The sequence below is a fragment of the Corvus hawaiiensis genome, chromosome 5, assembly GCF_020740725.1.
Source record: "Corvus hawaiiensis isolate bCorHaw1 chromosome 5, bCorHaw1.pri.cur, whole genome shotgun sequence".
NCBI classification, from domain to species: domain Eukaryota; kingdom Metazoa; phylum Chordata; class Aves; order Passeriformes; family Corvidae; genus Corvus; species Corvus hawaiiensis.
Genome location: NC_063217.1, coordinates 6945698 through 6963733, shown reverse-complemented (window position 1 = coordinate 6963733; position 18036 = coordinate 6945698). Strand labels below are relative to the sequence as shown.

The window sequence follows — 18036 nt, the reverse complement described above, 5'->3', positions numbered from 1 at the left end:
TTTAAAAGCAGAGGCAGAAGGGCTGCCTCTGCTTTTCCTGGCTGTGGCAGTTTGTGTCAGGTGGACTTTGGGGAGGAAAAGGAGGAGATTACAATGTCTGCATGCACATGGAAGGACTCCTGACAAAGCACATGGCTTGCTCGTTTCAAAGGAGCAGATCTGCAGCCAAGCCTTGGAGGTCAAGGAGAGGATACATTCCTAGAGACCCGGAGGGAGACTGTGGAGGTTGCTGCAACCCAGGAAGCAGTGCAAGCTGCTGGGCTCCAGAGCATCTGGAAGGAGAGCTCATTCTGAAAGGAAATAGAATACAGGGGGAAGATTTGTTTTCCAAACATTTGTTCATCTGCATCATCCGGAAGACCTGCATTTGGTGTATTTTAATGGGTTGCCTGTTCTCCAACAAAACATAGAGGTTAGAATTACTTTTGTGGTTTGGGGGGGTGTTCATTCTGCAGATAAACCTGGTCCTTCCTCAGGGTTCAGACCTCCTCAGAGTCCCATCAAAACCCCATAAAGGTAAATGCATTTATATAAGCTTTCTGGGACTGAGGGCCTCTCTTACTAATTTAGAAATGACTACAGAAACATTAGTAAATTATGGCTGGAGTAATTTATTTGGCCAATCCTGCTGGTAGAAGGAGACAAATAGCTATTATAATGGACTAGAAACCATGGAAAAATAAGCTTTTAATCTCTTGGAGCTGATCTAATTAGTGATGACAACTTGTCTTTAGTTAGTACAAGAGATTTAAGAGCAGAGTCTAATGTTGGTTTTTGTTTCCCTCAATTTTTGACTGCTTTTCCATCTCTTGATGCTAAAATCAAACACTTCAGTTTTCCAAGAAAGCATTTATCATGTAACACACATTGTAAACAAAGTATAGCTTCTATTCTGTTTAAAATCTATAAATTATGTGGTTCAAAACTACAAATTCATGGATGTGGGGGCTCCCACACAGTTATCCAAGTTCTGTGCTGTCCTATATACCCTCAAGTAATCCTAGTGCAATCCTGGAAAATAAAAGCATAAACTATCACCAAAAGATATTAATCTCCCAGTAAACTGAGCATAAAGAATTATGCTTTTTTAAACTCTCTTCTTTTCCTGTTTTGGCATAATTGTCAGTGTCACTGAACATGAACTGAAATCCAAATATCCCAGGCTTTGTAGAAGCACAACCTAAATCCTGTCTGCATCACCTTTATAGAGAAAATCTGCACCATACTTCGCTTTGTTAATAACTGTTGAATTACACTTTCTAGCTGAAGTGCTAATGGATTGGGGTAAGAGATTAATGGCTGGCAATAAGTATAACTCTGAGTGCCTGATTTGCTGTATATGGTGGGACTTTCTTGATTTATTCAACAAAGAAAGTGTGCAAAAAATTTGATACTGCGAAATGACTGGATTCCTCTGATAATAGTTTGAGATTTGTGATGTAACATGCATATAAAATAAAATTACTTTCAGAAATTAGTATGAATTTCACAGTAGATTTTACAAACTACTGTTATCAGAAATACATTATTTTATTTCATTTTATTGTTGTGGGGAAAAAATAGGCACTACTGTTACCATTGTTAGCATTTGTAAAGGTAGCACCTCATGCTAAGAATCGGGAAAGATCTACTTGCCTGCAGAAGCAATGAAATGACTGCTTGTATTTATATCAGTTCTTATAACACTGGAATAATTATTAAAGGAAAAAAATCTATATTTTTGCTGGGGATGATCAAAGTTTTCAAAATAGTGAACTTGAAAATAAGGAGATGCAACAGAAAAGAAATATGTTAGACAGAGTATTGATAATTATCAAAGCCAGGTTGAAAGAAGTCCTGGAGAAAGAATTCAGGATTTTGGGAAAAGGCAGATGATCCACACTTGAAAAAAGGTAAAAGCCATTTCTTTATATCATACTACAGTGTACTATAAAAATAGAGCCCTTGATAAAACAGGGCATTGTCGGCAAATTTCTGACAACATTTAAACAGTGGAGTGGCCAACAAGGCAAACAAGGAACCCGCTCTCCCCTCAGTATTGGCAGATGATGTAGGGAGGGACAACAGCCGTAGATGCACCATGGGAGGTTCAGTCTGCCGAGGAGAAAAACTCCCACAAGGAATGTGGTGTGGCACTGGAACTGGTTACACAGGGAGGTGCTGGAAATCTCCACTCTTGGTGCTTTTCAGGAACTGCTCGGCCAGACAAAGGCAGAGCTGGCCTGCCCTGGCTATGTGACAGCCCTGCTTTGAGTAAGAGGCTGGACAAGAGATCTCCAGAGGTCCCTCCCAAGTGGTGTTTCTATGATTCTAGAAAATAATTTGATCTCTATTATTGAATATATATTGAATGGAATTGAATATTCACAAAACATTTAGGAATCATTTAACTCATTACAGAGTATTAGGCCTGCTATTTAGATGAGTAAATCAATAGTTTTAGATTTCTGGTTTTGATTCTTCTGGCTTTTTCTATTTCAGCAATTCTAGAGACAGTTAGGAATGTCAAAACAGTTGTACAAGGCTATTACTGCGCATATAGAAAACTAAATGTGGGGACTCAGAAAGAAAAGGGTATGCATGATTACTGAAGTCCTTCCCCAGTTCTGTGCTTATTTACCCTTAGTTTTAAGGGTAACTATAACATTTTAATGTTGGGATTTTTCCTTTTTTTCTAATAATGCATTTTATTCATAATTATGAAGTGTTGTCCAAACAATTGCTAGAACAGTTCCTCAGAACACATAATTGATAGGATATCAGTAAACTGCACTGCCCCTTTGAAGGACAGATTAGGACAAGAAGTGAAAAATAATATCTTTCCTTAATTGAATCTGCAAACGGAATTCAGGGTGGTTAATTAAAATGTGGTCTGGGCAATGACTTTTCTATTGACAAAAGGAATTACAATATGAGCTTTACATCTTTTAAAAGAATAGGTCAGATTCAGATTCTGTTCACATTGACATAATTGTAGAGTGTTTCTATTGATGCTAATTCATATTTATACCAGTGCTTCAGAATTAAAAATCCATTTAAGCATTTCTAGCAATACAGTGTGTCCTAGCATGATGCTTGACACTGATTTACTTTTAGAAGCAAAAGAAGTAAATGAGCAGTACAGCTTCCTGAGATATAAATTTATATCAATTTATCCCTAATTTGTAGTTAAGGCAGAATACAATGGAGAAAACTTAAATTTGTCATCTCGTTGTAGAGTTCACTTTTTCACTGTAATAATTGATAAATAAAATTCACACTCAGGCACTTAAAATTATTAATAATGCAGAGATTTGAAACAGAAGTAAAAATTGCAAGAAGTCATATAACCTACCATTTAAACAGCTGCTTTCTTCAATTTCAAAACAGCAAACTCTTTTTTTTTTTTTTTTAATATAATTTCACTTTCCTCAATGCTGGCAAAAACACCAATTTAGAAAATACTTGTTCTTACAGTTTGCATTCCCCTGAGTTTTGTTGAGAACCAAAGGGCGAATAGAACATTTTATTTTGTTCAATATTTCTGGGGAAGAGCAAGATTTTGGTTTTAGACAAGTGATATTGGCCTGTGGTCAAAAACAATAATGTCTTACATTTAATAGCCTTGCTTCTTCTGCTGTATACTACTTTTAAAACCTTTTGTGCTCTTGGGTACGTATGGCCTGAAAGCTACTTCTTTTCGGTGGTCAGAGTTGGCAATTCTTTTGAAAGTTTCTTTCTGTGCATTGGGGCATATGTACAGCCAAGTGAAAAACCCAAGTGTTTCTATGTGCAACACAATGTATCTATGATAACCTTCCACCTGAAAGGGTTTAAATGAGAACAGAGGACAGCATAATGTTAGAAGTTTTGTTAATTAACAAAAATCCATTTGAGAGGAGCTGGTTTCAAAACATTTATAAAAGATTGTAAAAAAAGCCTGTTTACTTACTGTGAAGAGGTCACAAAAGACTTGAGGCTTCCCATAATAAACTCTGTTTTGGCATGCATTTAGTTCTCTTCAGTAATATTTGGGTTTCAGCCAGAGACCCTCCACAAGCACATCATCACCGCTGTGGAAGCTGCTGTCATTGAACAATGTGCATATGAAGGGGCTTTCCCCAGAACCCAAAAGAAGCATAATTATGTTGTATCACCCTATTTCTGAATGTTTAGATCCCACCTCTCAGTCAAATAATTCACTCCATATTCTCCATCCTCATTTAACTTTAGTATAGCGAGTTTTGGAGAGAGATTGGTTCGTTCTAACTCAGGGAATTCTGCATGGAATTCCACTGTATGGCATAGATGTATTTATATCATCAGCACTACATCCTCCTCCTTTACAAACCTTAGTTTTACAATTATATTCCCTTTATTAGGAAAGATAAATCTCAGATGTGGAGAGAACTTATGAAATTATTAGACAGGTGAGGATTTCTTGTAATTACCTGAAACATTGATGTAATAGCAGAAACAAATTTTCTTCATAATGTAAGATCACAGGATAGTTCAGGTCATAAGGGACTTCAGGAGGGCTCTTATCCAATCTCCTGCTCAAAACAGGGTCAGCTTTGAGGTTCGATCAGGCTGCTCATGGCTTTGTCCTGTCTCATCTTAAAGCCCCCAAGGAGGGAGTCTGCCCTGCATCTTTGGGCCAACTGCTCCACCACTTGACTGTTACCATGGTAAAAACATTTTTCCCTATATATCCAGTTTGAACATTTCTTCCCTCAATATATGCCCATTGCCCCTTATCCTCCCAACGCCCACCACTGTGAAGCATCCAGCTTCATCTTGGTGACCTCCTTATAGGCACTGGGAGGCTACTATCAGGCTGCCTTGATCACTTTCCCTTCTCCAGCCTGAATGAAACTTGGTTGCTGTCCACTGAGCTGACACAAGTTCATCCATATCTGCCTTGTATGGAGGTTAAAAGAGGTCAGAATATTGAATAAAACATTCTGATCCTATTTATAACCAAGCTAAGGAATGATAACAGAATTATACATGTAAGCAGGAAAGTTTTACTGATTTTCATATATCATTTCCATGGCAGAAGGTAAATAATTACACCTGAGTCCCAAAAATGTGGTACCACTCTGACAGTGAATACAACTCCGCATTCCAATGCAACCCTTATTCTGCATTGACTCCTCACCAGTCTTGGGGTGTGAAAATGATACTGTGCTATGCTGGCAATTAATGGATTTTACTGAACTAGAGCTATGCAAACTGTGATGTATGGATGAGTTCCCAGAAAAGACCAATTCAGTTTTTTCAGTACCCCATTATTCAGATGAATTAAAGATGTAACTCTAATAACTCCACAGCTATCATTCAATAGATTTAAGACCTTTGAAAAAAATACAATAAATCAACAAAACTCACTGTGAAGCAGGACACAACATAAGCAAAGAGTGGTGTTGATGGCGACTACTTTAGAAATATAATTTGATGGCCTACAGTATTGCCACAGAGATAAAGGACTGACATTTCTACAAGGCAAAGAAAGCATCAAATTGGTCTTAGAAAGTCAACACCTTGAAAAGTAGCTTTGTAGTGTTTAAATATTTTTCCAGTGGAAATTCAAAGGCAAGCAAGAAGTACAAATGTTAATGGCACAAGCTCATTTCACTTTAGAAATGAATTGAAAGATATAATAGGAAGGTTGGGCTTGCTGGAAGATGCAATCCATATTTTTCACAAAACGAGAATTAATTTTTATTCTTTTAACTATGCTGCTGTAGTTTTGCCCTGTTCTCCATAGCCAGTTTTCAGTTCTCTTCTTAAACCTTTGCATAGACAGGTATATTAAATATACTCTGTGATATAACAGAAAACCATCAAATTTACTAGCACTCAAGGTTTAGAAATATGGCAATTCCACCAGCAACAAAAGCATCCAAAAAAAACAAAGTCCAACAAAAAAATTCCAAACTTCCATTGGAAACAGTAGAACAAGAATCTAAATCTGTCAAAATACCGTATTGAAATGACCACAGGGATTTCTGTGCAGGCTGTCTACTCAATCTTACTGAAGAATGAGAGAATGAATTAATATGGTAATCAAAAAACTTCTCCTTTTAGGTTTACATTGTGTGTGTGCATGTGTGCAATTCCACAAAAATATCCTGTCTTCTACTCTAATGAAACTGTAGTGCAGTACATATTAGATTCCCTTCAGAGCAATTTTTGTTTCAGTTATAGGTTTTCCTGCAGATATCTGAAGCAAATTTAAAAGCAGGGATCCCTGTAAGTCTTCAACTCAGGTCTGCAAGATTTGTCTTCAGCATTTCCTAACATCTAGCTTGTTCCAGAGTTCTGTTGAGTCCTGCCGGCTATACAGTTCAGGGAGCTGAAGCTGCTGGTATAGGCATGCCACAGGTTAGCACAGTGCTCTGAAGGCTGACCCTCAGCCACAGCTTAGACTATCTGATGAACAGGTCAAAGAAGACCTTTTTTTTTTTTTTTTTTTCTCCTCACATCTGTGGAGTTTTTATGGATAAAAAGATAGCATGAATTCCTTCTCCAATATCCTACTGCAAAGGCCTCTGGAAACAAAAAGAGGCAGTGGCACTACCAGCTGACAGGTATGCAGCGGGCTGAATGACGATGAAGTCCAGGATAAAGGAGCTGCCTGAATGCATAATCCCTGTGAGTCTGCTTCATTCCTATCGTAAGCATTAGCCACAGTATGGGAAGGAGGCTCCCAATTTGTGATTTAGCTGCTGAGCTGGCAGAGAGGATTTGAATTATTTGTTTCCAACTGAGTTCATTGCTGCCAAGATAACTCCTCTTTATCCATAAAGAAGATTACAAGACTTCATGGTTTGTGCTACAGATGAATTGGATTGATAACCTCGGTGGTTATATCATCAGGAAGTGTTTGTGAGAGCCAAGAAGGACGAGCTTTACATATTATGCTGAAGGACTGGGGTGAGAGAGGAGAAAATGGCTCTGACCTTACAGCGGAAGACAACTTCTGAGTTCATATTACTATTGAGAAAAGTCATACACTTTGGGTACTAGAGGGTACAAAAGAAACATAACCTCTGGTCACTGTCATGGGGGACCTTGATTTGGTTAGCTAGGGCTGGGCTACGTATTAGGTGTTTCAGTACTGGAAAGTATTTTAATACAAATGATAGAAGAATGCAGAAGATGACAGAAAAGGTTTTTGATGCTGATGAGTGTCATTGTGGTCAAGAAGACTGGTATTTTTCCTTATCCTTTTCTATATCTTGGCTTGAATTCTCAGTGACCCCTGAATAGAGATGCCTGGGTCAGTTACTTAGATGCTTCCATGGGAGGTAGGATCAATGGAGAGCTTATCAATACAGCTAGTGGAGACCAGAGAACTGCTCATCAGTTATTAATTTGGTCAAATATTGGTATGGATTAAAGGGTCAGCGGAACAGTTCTTTAGCTTCTATAATCTAAAATAAATAGACCTCCATTATATATAGTGGCAGCGTACATATTTAGTTTGTATGTTTGTACTTACTTTAGGTACCTTAATCTGCAAAATAAATTTTTATCCCAAAAGATTTATAAAGATTAAAGCTGCCTTCACTACTGTTCTACCATCCAATATCACGATGTAAATGCTTTCTTTTGTAAAAGCTCCCAAACCAACACCACAATTTCTCCATCATAAAATGTTCTGCTGCTTGCCACTCTGGTCCTGAGATTTTACAACTTAGAGCTTAGAGGGTTTTGACTTAATATAAACCTTTGGCATTGCTGAGTGTCCATAATTGTATGTGTCTCCATGGTAACTACAGGACAGAAAGTATGGCTGTATAATCCTTTTTAAGTAATACAATGTTATGTTTTTCTTGGTAGACAAAGAGATCCTAGCTAGTCATAAGCATGGTAAGCAGCCTGTGAATATCAAAGTTGCACATATACTCCTTATCAGCAGAATGGAAATTGTTTGAGCAAAATTGAAAAGTGTGTTGATAGCTCAGGAATATAAATACAAAATTTTTGGAGATTCTCTTTTGAGTAAAGGTGGGCAAACTAACTTCAGATCAATCATTTTGTAAATTTTCCTTTCTCTTAATCTTACGGTTTAATAGAAAAGTCATAACTAATCATGGTAATCCGGTTGCTTGCCAGAAAAAGGGCTAAATTATTCTCTGACTAATCAAAGTGGAATTTACGTGATGTTAATGTGCTATATTCCTGTGTGATAGCCTGAATATGCTCATTTAAATGTTTTTGTACAGTGTAAATGATTCCAGAGCCAACAAGAAATTGATGATACTGCTGTATTTCTAAGTAGCTTTTTCTTGTTTTCTTGTTTGTTTAATTATTTTTGATTAGAAACAATACAGACTATTTTAGACAAAGTTATGACTGACCTTTAAAAACCAAAAGTATCTGGACACCATTATTGTTTTATACTTTCCAGCTTTCATCCTCTGAATCTTGGTAAGGACTGTTGTCAAGGACTGTAAAACTGTTGTCATATTGACAAGAAACAGCAGAAGTTGCACACTTCTGCAAGCAAAATTTAACCCGAGGCACACTTTGGCACTGATGCTTAAGTAAAACAAGCCTTATATGACTAATCCCTCTAGTATTTGGGGTCCGTAGAGGCATATATGTGGATAGAAAATAGGTGTACCTAAGAGACACAAACTTGAAAAACAAAAGCTATTTTGCTGAAAAAGAGAAAGAAAAAATACATTTATGACAGAGGCAAATTTTTCTAAATGTAAGCTCTTTTTTCCAGTTTACCATGAGTTTTCAGCAGCTTCCTAATGCGACATAAAAACTGAAGAAGGAATGCAAGCATAGGTTCTGATTCCACAGCATTTTTTTCCCCCTACTGCTGGCCCACAGAAATTTGGCATCTGTAGTTCCCAGCCATGAAAGTAATCCATTGAGTGGAAATTTGCTTTTTTTCTGCTCTTTCTTTTCCTTCCCATCTACGAGACACATGTGGTGTTTTGATGTCCTTCACAGTGTCAGAGACTGATTATGCTTAGCACAGTTTCTATTTAAAGAAATAAGACAGTGAGTCTTCAAGTTAGGATTTTCTGACAACATTACTCTGCATGTTTTTTTGTTTTTTTTTCTTCTCCCTTCACTCAGCCCCAGGGGGCAGGGAGACAAGATAATTAAATAAATTTACAGTAGTTTGCCCAATGATTTCATTATGAATTCAACTAAGATAAGAATGAGACTCTAGGTCCTGAAGAATTTAATCCTGAGAAATCTGTCATGGTAAAGCCCTCACTGTAAACAGAGAAAAGTCCAGTGCCAATTCAGGGATTGCAGCCTGCATGTATTGTCCCGTTCCTGGGTACATTCATAACACGTAGTCATGGAACCAGAATAATCTAGTCTGGTGGTGTGCCTTTTGCCAGCAATTTATCTTTGAAAGGAAAAGGTTATTCTGATATATTAAATATTTCTGTGTCAGAACCAGAGATAGTAGCTTCATTCTTATTTGATGTGTTGTCCTGGCAGTGCCACAGTAGGTTTCAGTATGTGAAGTTCACTGGCTCAGTAACTGTGATGATAGCCAACAAAACCTACTGAAGTTTAAAGCTATTTAATAATAAATATGCAAGCCTTAAGTAGTTTTAGTAATACACTGAGCAATATACTTCTAAATTTGTGGGACCTTCGTGTAGTTCTAGAGGGATGCATGGGCTGGATGTCACTAAATTAAAACCTCTAAGAAACCTGTGGGTCTGGAATTCTGTGCGTAGGAGGGAGTGAGCTGGATGTAATTCAAGTATCATCCTTCAACAAACACTGAAAGAACTTGTATAAAAGTATCCATGAAGGCTCTTTGCTCTTTTTCTTAGTGGAGTCTGGCTCCTGGAAGAGAAATCAATTATGGAAAATGTACCATTAACAGAGGATGGAGGAAGAGACCTTGGAAATAAAGGTCATGTCCATGCCTAGATGGCTTAACCTGCTACAGGATTCCCACATCTATCCACATAAAGAAGAATTGTGCCTATAGGTGCTGCATCCATCTATGTTGAAACCTGCAATAGATTCCATTTTGTCAGCAGAATAATTGATTGAAATTCCATCCAGACATCCCAGTTTATTCACCTCCTGGCTTGGATTTACCACGGGGTGGGAGGGAAGTTTCCAGTTAAAGTGCCACAAAGCTCAGACATGTTGTTTGGTGGACAACACTGTGTCACTAAAGCTGTATGTCGTGTGCTTAACCTATGCTGGCCTGGGAGCTGCATCTGGAAAATAACTGGGATTGTTTTGGTTTTTTCCCATATGTTGTACCATCATGTTTGAGATCTGGGAAAGTACTTAAGTGACGTTCCTCACAATTTCTAAAGAAAACTCTATGAAATATTATTTTCATGGTTCACTATAAAAGTTTGAATTTCCTTTGCTGATCAGCCACAATAGCATTTGTTAACCTTACAGGTTTGGCACAAAGCCCTTGTTTTCCCTTATTTGAAAATAACTTAAAATAAAGATTAAACATTATTTTTTAATTGGGTCACTCTATAATACATATTTTTCAAAAACAATTTAAATAGTTTTAGTGATGCAGATATATATACTGTGATACAGAGGATGTATGATTTAACTGTAATAATGAGATTTTTATTTGGGGTTTTTTACTCTGAAGACAGCTAAGAAAAATCTCCGAGCTTCCCAAAACCACTCTTTCCAAAGAAACCACAATGTTACAGAGCCCTTTCATTATCCAGCATAGAGCACTGTACACACAAAAATATACACTGTACTACTTTAAATTAATTCATATTTTCAGGAGACACAGTCTGTGTGAGTATGTGCAATTATGAAATGTAACTTTTTCTCCTCTTGACATTTTTAGCTGCCTCACCCCTTTTATTTGAACACATACATATGGTGTGTGAGAGTGAGCAAGCTCTCTGTAAATGTTTGGAAGGAGCATCTGTCAGACAATAAAACTTACAAGAAAACATGTTTCTCATTTAAAGAGTATTCACTAGAACTATTTCAGTGTTGGAATCAGTTCATTTGTATAGCTTGGAGGCATTAATAAGAGCAGGGAACTGTAAAGGCACCAGAAAACTCAAACTGTTACTAAGAATCCAAAGTATTTTTTAAAAGCATTTTGTCTTTTTGGCATCTCAGTCTTCTGATAAGGAACCTGAACTATCTGACAGACAGGAAACTTCTGCTAGTCCTTCCAAAGGGATTGCAAACAAGAAGATGGCATGATTTTTGCAAACCTGGAAAGTCTAAAGATTGCAATAATTGTTGGACCAAAGGGACCCTCTTCAGGCATAAATAGCAAGACTCCTACTGTCTTCTCTTGCAGACCAACTCAGCTGCCAGCAAAAGCAGGTGCTCTCCCCCTACCAGTGCTCCAGAGGAATATTTAGTGAGTATTCATAGTTATTTTTACAAACTAATATATTAGTAGTGATTTACTTAACTTTGTATAGTTTTCTCAAAGGACAAAAACATTTAAAAATCAGTTTTTAAGGCTGTTATTTTAAACAATTGGTGGAATTCAACAGTCTGATGCAATTACCATGTTAATTTAAAAAGAAAATTTGCACAACCTATGACAGTAACTTTAAAATAATATATATTTTTTAAAACTGTGTCAAACAATCTAAAGGAATTACAATGTTTTTAATTCACATTATGACAGCAAAGTAATTTATATAAATATGAAATGTATTTGATTTTAAATGTTATGCTATAAAACAGCCTTTGTAGAACACGAATTTAAAATAAATCATTTCTTTTGGCAAAGTAACCTGCAATTTAATCTTTAGAAGAATAAATATACCACTAATGTTTTCCACAGAAACAGTTGCTACTCTAATTAAATCAAGATGTGACTATAATCAGATTTCAAAAGAAAATCAGAAACAGATTTTTCTCTGAGGTAGTACTATGGACAAGGATAAGACATTTTTATTTTCATTTTCATTAGAAACACTAGTCCCAGGTAAAGTTACAGGTTTGTAGTATATAGCATGGAAATAACAAATCTGAAAGCAGTATAGTAATGTTTTCAGAAGCATAACAATTTTTAGTGTTTCAGATATCTGCTTTCTCTTTGCTTACAGCTTATGCCACATTACATTTTATTAGGTAACTGTTATTAATTTTTGAGTTTAGAGTGACTAATATGGCTAACATTTTTTTTCTTTCTTTTCGTGTGGAAGGGAATGGAAAACCTGATGTTTGTCTACTGTTCCTGTAAAGTTATCTGGACAGTACTTGTAACAATACTGGGTTATGCCAGCAGCCTGCCTGTGGGGGATGATTCTCTTTGCACAGCAGAGGAACTTGCTAAGTACAAGATAATCTTCACGGGGAAATGGAGTCAAATCGCTTTTCCTAAGCAGTATCCACTTTACAGGCCCCCAGCACAATGGTCATCCTTGCTAGGTAAGTGAAGTATGTCCAGTTTAAGAGCAGATGAGTCTCTTGACCAATATGACAATTTTTTCTTAACAGTTATGTCAGATAACTAATGAAAAAGGAAAAAAAAAAGCCAAAGTTATTAAGAATGAAATGCAGTTATTGAAGCATCCACAATGTTTTCAAAAATCTTCAACTGTTTTCAATTGACTTCTGTTTTCAATTGGCTACAGCTGAAACAAACAGCGATAAGCCAAATGTTTTAGTGTTCACTCAATTTTATACATATTTTTTTTGACCTCAGAAATAAAACAAAGAAAATGAAGAAATAGGGACATTCTAAATCAGACTTTTATGTCATGCCATGTATTCACTCAAATAGGTGTTACTCATAGTTCTGACTACAGCATGTGGAAAAAAGATGAATATGCCAGCAATGGTGTACGTGATTTTGCTGAAAAGGGTGAAGCATGGGTATTAATGAAAGAAATAGAAGAAGCTGGAGAGAAAATTCAGAGTGTACATGGAATCTTCTCTGCTCCTGCAATTTCCAGTGGTACAGGACAAACCTCTACTGAATTAGAAGTGCATCCAAGACATCCCTTAGTAAGTAAATGTACATATTAATTTCAAAAGTTTATTTTATGTCACCAGTAACCAAAATTAAATATTTGAGTTCTCACTTGTAGGAATAATATAATGAAAAAGAGTTACTAAAAAGCATGTCACATTGCAGAGAGCACTGTACAGCTTCTATAAAGTAAAAGAGCATAATGACATTATTCCACTAACTTTGAGTTAAAATTACTATAAGCAGGACTGAAGCATTCCAAAGCAAGTGATGCAATCCTGATGGATCATTTTGTTTCATTTTTTCATAGGTTTCATTTGTTGTACGAATTGTTCCGAGCCCCGACTGGTTTGTGGGTATTGACAGCCTAAATCTCTGTGAAGGAGACCACTGGATGGAGGAAGTATCCGTAGATCTATTTCCATATGATGCTGGAACTGATAGTGGATTCACATTTTCCTCCCCCAACTTTGCCACTATTCCACAGGACACAGTTACAGAGGTGGGTGCATGTACATAGTTTAGCACTTCATACTGCTATATTTTGAGTGTTCCCTTTTAAAGATAATTATTCTTTAACTGTGAAACTATTTTCAGTATTTGAGAGTGCTGATGCTCTCTTTATATGGATTTATTACACAGCTGATAGACCTACTGCTCTTGTTTATCTTCTGTGTCTTCGAAATTTATTAGGTAAACGTAGATGGCTCATGAGAATTTGTCTCTACATTTTAATTATTTTCTGGAAAAGCTGACAATTTTTAGATGATATTTAACAATCCTTAAAGTAGCGGGAAAATGAAAATACTCACAAAAGTCCTGACATCACCAAATGTATATCTAACCCGGAAAATTCTTAGTAGTGAATACTGCTGTGAGGAGGAGTTTTCAGTTGAAAGCACTGCTGAAACCTGAAACTGTTACATTTGAGGGAAAGGACCTAAAGGAAAGCAGAGAACTTCAATGTGGTGACACTGCTTTCAATCTCTTTTGCTCGTTTCATCCTCTCTATGCCTCATACTTTGCTTTTGCCATTTAAGAGTGGTGGCAAACGAAGGATTTTGATTCAAATACTTTAAATACTATAAGTATTCAGTTAATCCTTTCTTAAAGGTGAGTTTTTCCAGCAATAAATACTGTGCTAATGAGTAACGAGGAAAGGAAGAGAGAAGCATTTGGCCTCTCAAATCCATATGACAGCTACTACAGCATACCTGATATTGTTTAATATTCATGTATTCTTCTTGTAATAACATCTAGTTCTTTCTCCTAAACCATTTCATACATTACCGTGTTCACAGTACCTCCTACCACAGTCCTGTATCCACTCTAGTATTCTGCATAAAAATTCTGGGATGACCATCATAGTTATGGGAACTGAGGTTCATAGGAACTAGTTGTATGCAAATTATTTGCCAAAAAGTATTAGCATGATTTACAAACACAATTTTACTGTTACCTTCTTAGTTTCTTTAATAGTCCCCTTTTTATTTCACAGATCACTTGTTCCTCTCCAAATCACCCAGCAAACTCATTTTATTATCCCAAACTCAAAATTTTGCCACCAATTGCTCAAGTAACAATGGTGAAAATAAAGAAAAGCCAGCTGGGTCTTTCTGCACCTTTTATTAATCTTCCAGCTAAAAGCAATGAAATAACAGACACTGTCTCAGGTAAGTGATTAGTAGATGTTCTCAATTCTGCTATTTCCATTCACTCAGAAATATGTGGAAATCTGGCAGGTGATGTGAATGAAACAGGCGATCAGGCAGAATATTCTCCTATCTGCATAGGAATAGTTCCAGACTCACAAATGGGAAATAAAACAAGCCAGTTGACATAAAAGAGAATTCCTGAAAGAATAAGTAAGGGATTGCATATTTGAGCTATGGTTCAAAGGATTGGGTTATATCCACAGTAAGAGCGACCCAAGCCTTTGTATCAGCGTAGATCAGTGAATATTATGAGAAACAAATGACACTTGATCAGAATCAGAGTTCCCAAACTCTTTGCAACTTTGAAGTAAATATTCATCCTTAAGGTTTTACATGATAATGAAGCCAAGAACTATTACTGTTGTCTCTTTCTGGGTCAGAACTTGGCAGTTATGTGCAATAAAAATTTATATAATTCAATTGATTTGGACATATTTTCAATAGAAACATAAATCCTGACAACAAAAATAAAGTTTTTTCTAATTTTTATTTTCTCAAAAAATATTAGCTAATAATCTTGAATAGGCAGGAAGACATGCAACCTACTAACTCAAGTAAATCGTAAGGGTGATTTTCAAATCTCAGTATTAACAAATATATAATTAACACAATATTTGCTCAAAGGGAGCAATATATTCCCAAAATAGTTGCAATGTTCCGGGAGCTTCTCCAGAATGTCTGAAGATTGCACGTCCCTAGCACTGTGCTGGTCACCTCACAACCACTAAAATGAAGCTCACTCTTTACACAGTTAATGTGCTATTTATACTTTAATAAATGTATTTATCAATTTATAGTTGTTTAATGTATCTCTCTTAGTAAAAAAGACATATTCAAAATGAGTGCTACGCATCTCATTTACAGTTATATGTCATTCCCACAACATTTGAAAGGAACATTTGGCCCTGTTCAGGGCCAAAATTAAAAAAAAAAATTAAAACTGCATTTAGAGTACGGTACTTCAAAAACCATTTTAAATCACAAATCCCCACTTTATTTTACATGAGCCAGTAAATCAGCCTGTTTAGAAACTTATTCCAGAATCAAATGATCAGATTTAATTACCAGAGGTCAAGCAGTGTCCCTCATTCCCTCTAGAAACATAGTGATGACAACGGAAAGTGGTGAGTTCACTGTAATACCAGAAATTTATACCAGGTGTCACACATTTAGTGTGGCATTTGAAGAGGGGCTTGTGCACACTTGTTTTACCCACAAATGCTGTAACAGGCAGTTTTCATGCAACTTCCTGTGACAAGCAATATTTTAATTTAACCTGCTAAGGAATATTCACCTACTTTTTATAATATTTATTTTAGATAGATGCATACATTATGAATAGTACTTCTACTAGATAGAATTTCTAACTTCTTTTCTTGCAGGAAATGGAAACTATATTGAAAATCCTTTCAGCATTAGAAAGCTTCTAGTGACAGAATATCTTTATTGGCAAAGAGAAGAGTAACACACACACAAAACAACAAGCTGATTTAATGATTAAAAAATGGCAATTTTCTTTATTTCTAAAGCAAATTGGACCAAAAATAAAATGGAATTTCATATGAACAACTATAGGAACAATAGCTACTTGCAAAGAAATATAAATATACCTAGATAAACCAGAGAAAAGCTTTAATCCCAGTGTTTTTAGTAAGCCATGCAAAGGAAAATGAGTTATAAAAATTGACAGCAAACATTTTTTAATTCAATCTTTTGAGTACAATAATTTTAAGCATAGTTTTCTTTTATAGGAATTCTATATTTTCATTCAAGAGATAATGTGCTGCACTACTGATATAATACCTCAGACAGGCTCTAGACTGCAATAATAATACCAGAGCCGATGAGGTTAGGAGCTGAAACCAGACTATTTTTTAAATTTATGAGACACCATATGGATTTTATTAATATCACCTGTATTTTGTATAAGAAAGGATGCTGTTTGATGATCATTCCTTAATGCTTTTCCAACTGTGTATTTGACTTAAGTACAACTCGATGTAAAGTTACCTCTTTGCTGTGTGTATTGCAGAAACACCACTGGACTGTGAGGTTTCGCAGTGGTCTTCCTGGGGTCTCTGCAGAGGGGTTTGCAGAGAAACAGGGACCAAGATCAGAACTCGTTTTGTACTTCTTCAGCCTGCCAATAATGGAATGCCTTGTCCACATCTGGATGAAGAAACAGGATGTGAACCAGAAAATTGTGTCTGAAATAAAATATAATAATTAAGATAATTTAAAAGTAGGATAAGTTTAAATCTAAACTACATCAACCAATGTTTTTTATAATTTGGATACGCTGCACTATTTTGCTGAAAAGCTGTATTAGAGTGCTTTTGAAAGTTTTTGTTTAATATCAAGATTTTGGGGGGTTAAATTCCTAAGGTTGAGTATGAGAACAATATTGGATCGTTTACAGACCAAAAATCCCCAAATAAATCCTTCCTCCAAATGCACTCTAAGTTCTTGGAGTACCCTCTAGTGGCAGAAAAGAAGACCTTTGGAAAGACTGTACTCCACATTTTTACTTCACAGTAAAAAATCTTTCAATCACAAAATCTAAACTAATAACGTCCTTAAATATTGTAATTTGTTTATATATAGCTATTTATACCTAGAAAATAGTTTTTTGCTCTAAATTATGTTTTTATAATTTATTGGCATTTTTGTTGTCTTTCTAAACTTGCTTAACATGCATTTCTTCAGAAACTACTTACATAAATCAGAGTGACCAGATGTTTGCAGTGTGGTTAAGACAATAATGGAACTGAGTAAACTTGTCTTGAGACTTTTGAATATATGAAAATGTATTTTTCTTTTTCCTTCTGGAAAGTTAGAAGAATAACTGCCATGAGGACACTCGGCCAACAAAATTACTAGAAAAAAAAAATCAGAAGTGTAGATACTAGTAGAAAACCTCTGAGCTGAATTTAAAATGTTGGCTGAGATTAAAAAACTGATTGTTGGTGTGTGTCCCTCACAAAACAACTTTAATCTCAAAGTTAACGCTGTTGACCATAACATAAATTGTATCATTAACCTTATATATGCAGTAAATGTGTCCATGTTTCTTTACATGTGTTTGCTGCTATTTGTGTATATAGTACCTACAATTAAGGTATACACAACTATGACAATACACATGTCAGAAACTGTTCCTGACTGCAAGTTTTAATGCTCAAATAGCTGTTCTAAAATGAATGTAACATATGGCTTATAAAGAGCTCTGGCTACCACCTCGGAAAAGAATTTTGGAGCAATACTTATTCAATAGAATAAAGTCAGCTCACAAAACTTTTACAGCACACTGCAATTTTACAGATGTATAGCACAGGTATTGAACAGGAGAGTTGATTTGAGTAGGTCTTTCTGGAATATGCCGAATACAAGATAATTTCTCTT

The 18036-nt window shown here is 35.9% G+C and overlaps 1 protein-coding gene across 2 annotated transcripts; it reads left to right on the top strand.

The window, feature by feature from the left end:
• The first annotated feature begins 230 nt into the window (after positions 1–230).
• LOC125326599 (spondin-2-like) lies at positions 231–17709 on the top strand. 2 transcript variants are annotated; one of them, XM_048305044.1, is made up of 7 exons: positions 231–412; positions 11288–11350; positions 12150–12375; positions 12731–12954; positions 13230–13421; positions 14418–14592; positions 16667–17709. In XM_048305044.1, the coding sequence occupies exons 3-7, from the start codon at positions 12153–12155 to the stop codon at positions 16843–16845; spliced, it is 993 nt and encodes a 330-aa protein (XP_048161001.1). In that variant the 5' UTR covers positions 231–412; positions 11288–11350; positions 12150–12152; the 3' UTR covers positions 16846–17709. The 2 variants fall into 2 exon arrangements, with proteins under 2 accessions (XP_048161001.1, XP_048161000.1); XM_048305043.1 differs by lacking the exon at positions 231–412 and having other exon boundaries at positions 11269–11350.
• Positions 17710–18036: the final 327 nt, after the last annotated feature.

Excerpts from the sequence above, each read along its gene's own strand:
- LOC125326599 (XM_048305044.1), top strand. The coding sequence starts at position 12,153 with ATGGAAAACCTGATGTTTGTCTACTGTTCCTGTAAAGTTATCTGGACA. Across the intron at positions 12,376-12,730 it reads ACAATGGTCATCCTTGCTAG|GTGTTACTCATAGTTCTGAC; the intron begins GTAAGTGAAGTA and ends TCACTCAAATAG. Across the intron at positions 12,955-13,229 it reads TGCATCCAAGACATCCCTTA|GTTTCATTTGTTGTACGAAT; the intron begins GTAAGTAAATGT and ends ATTTTTTCATAG.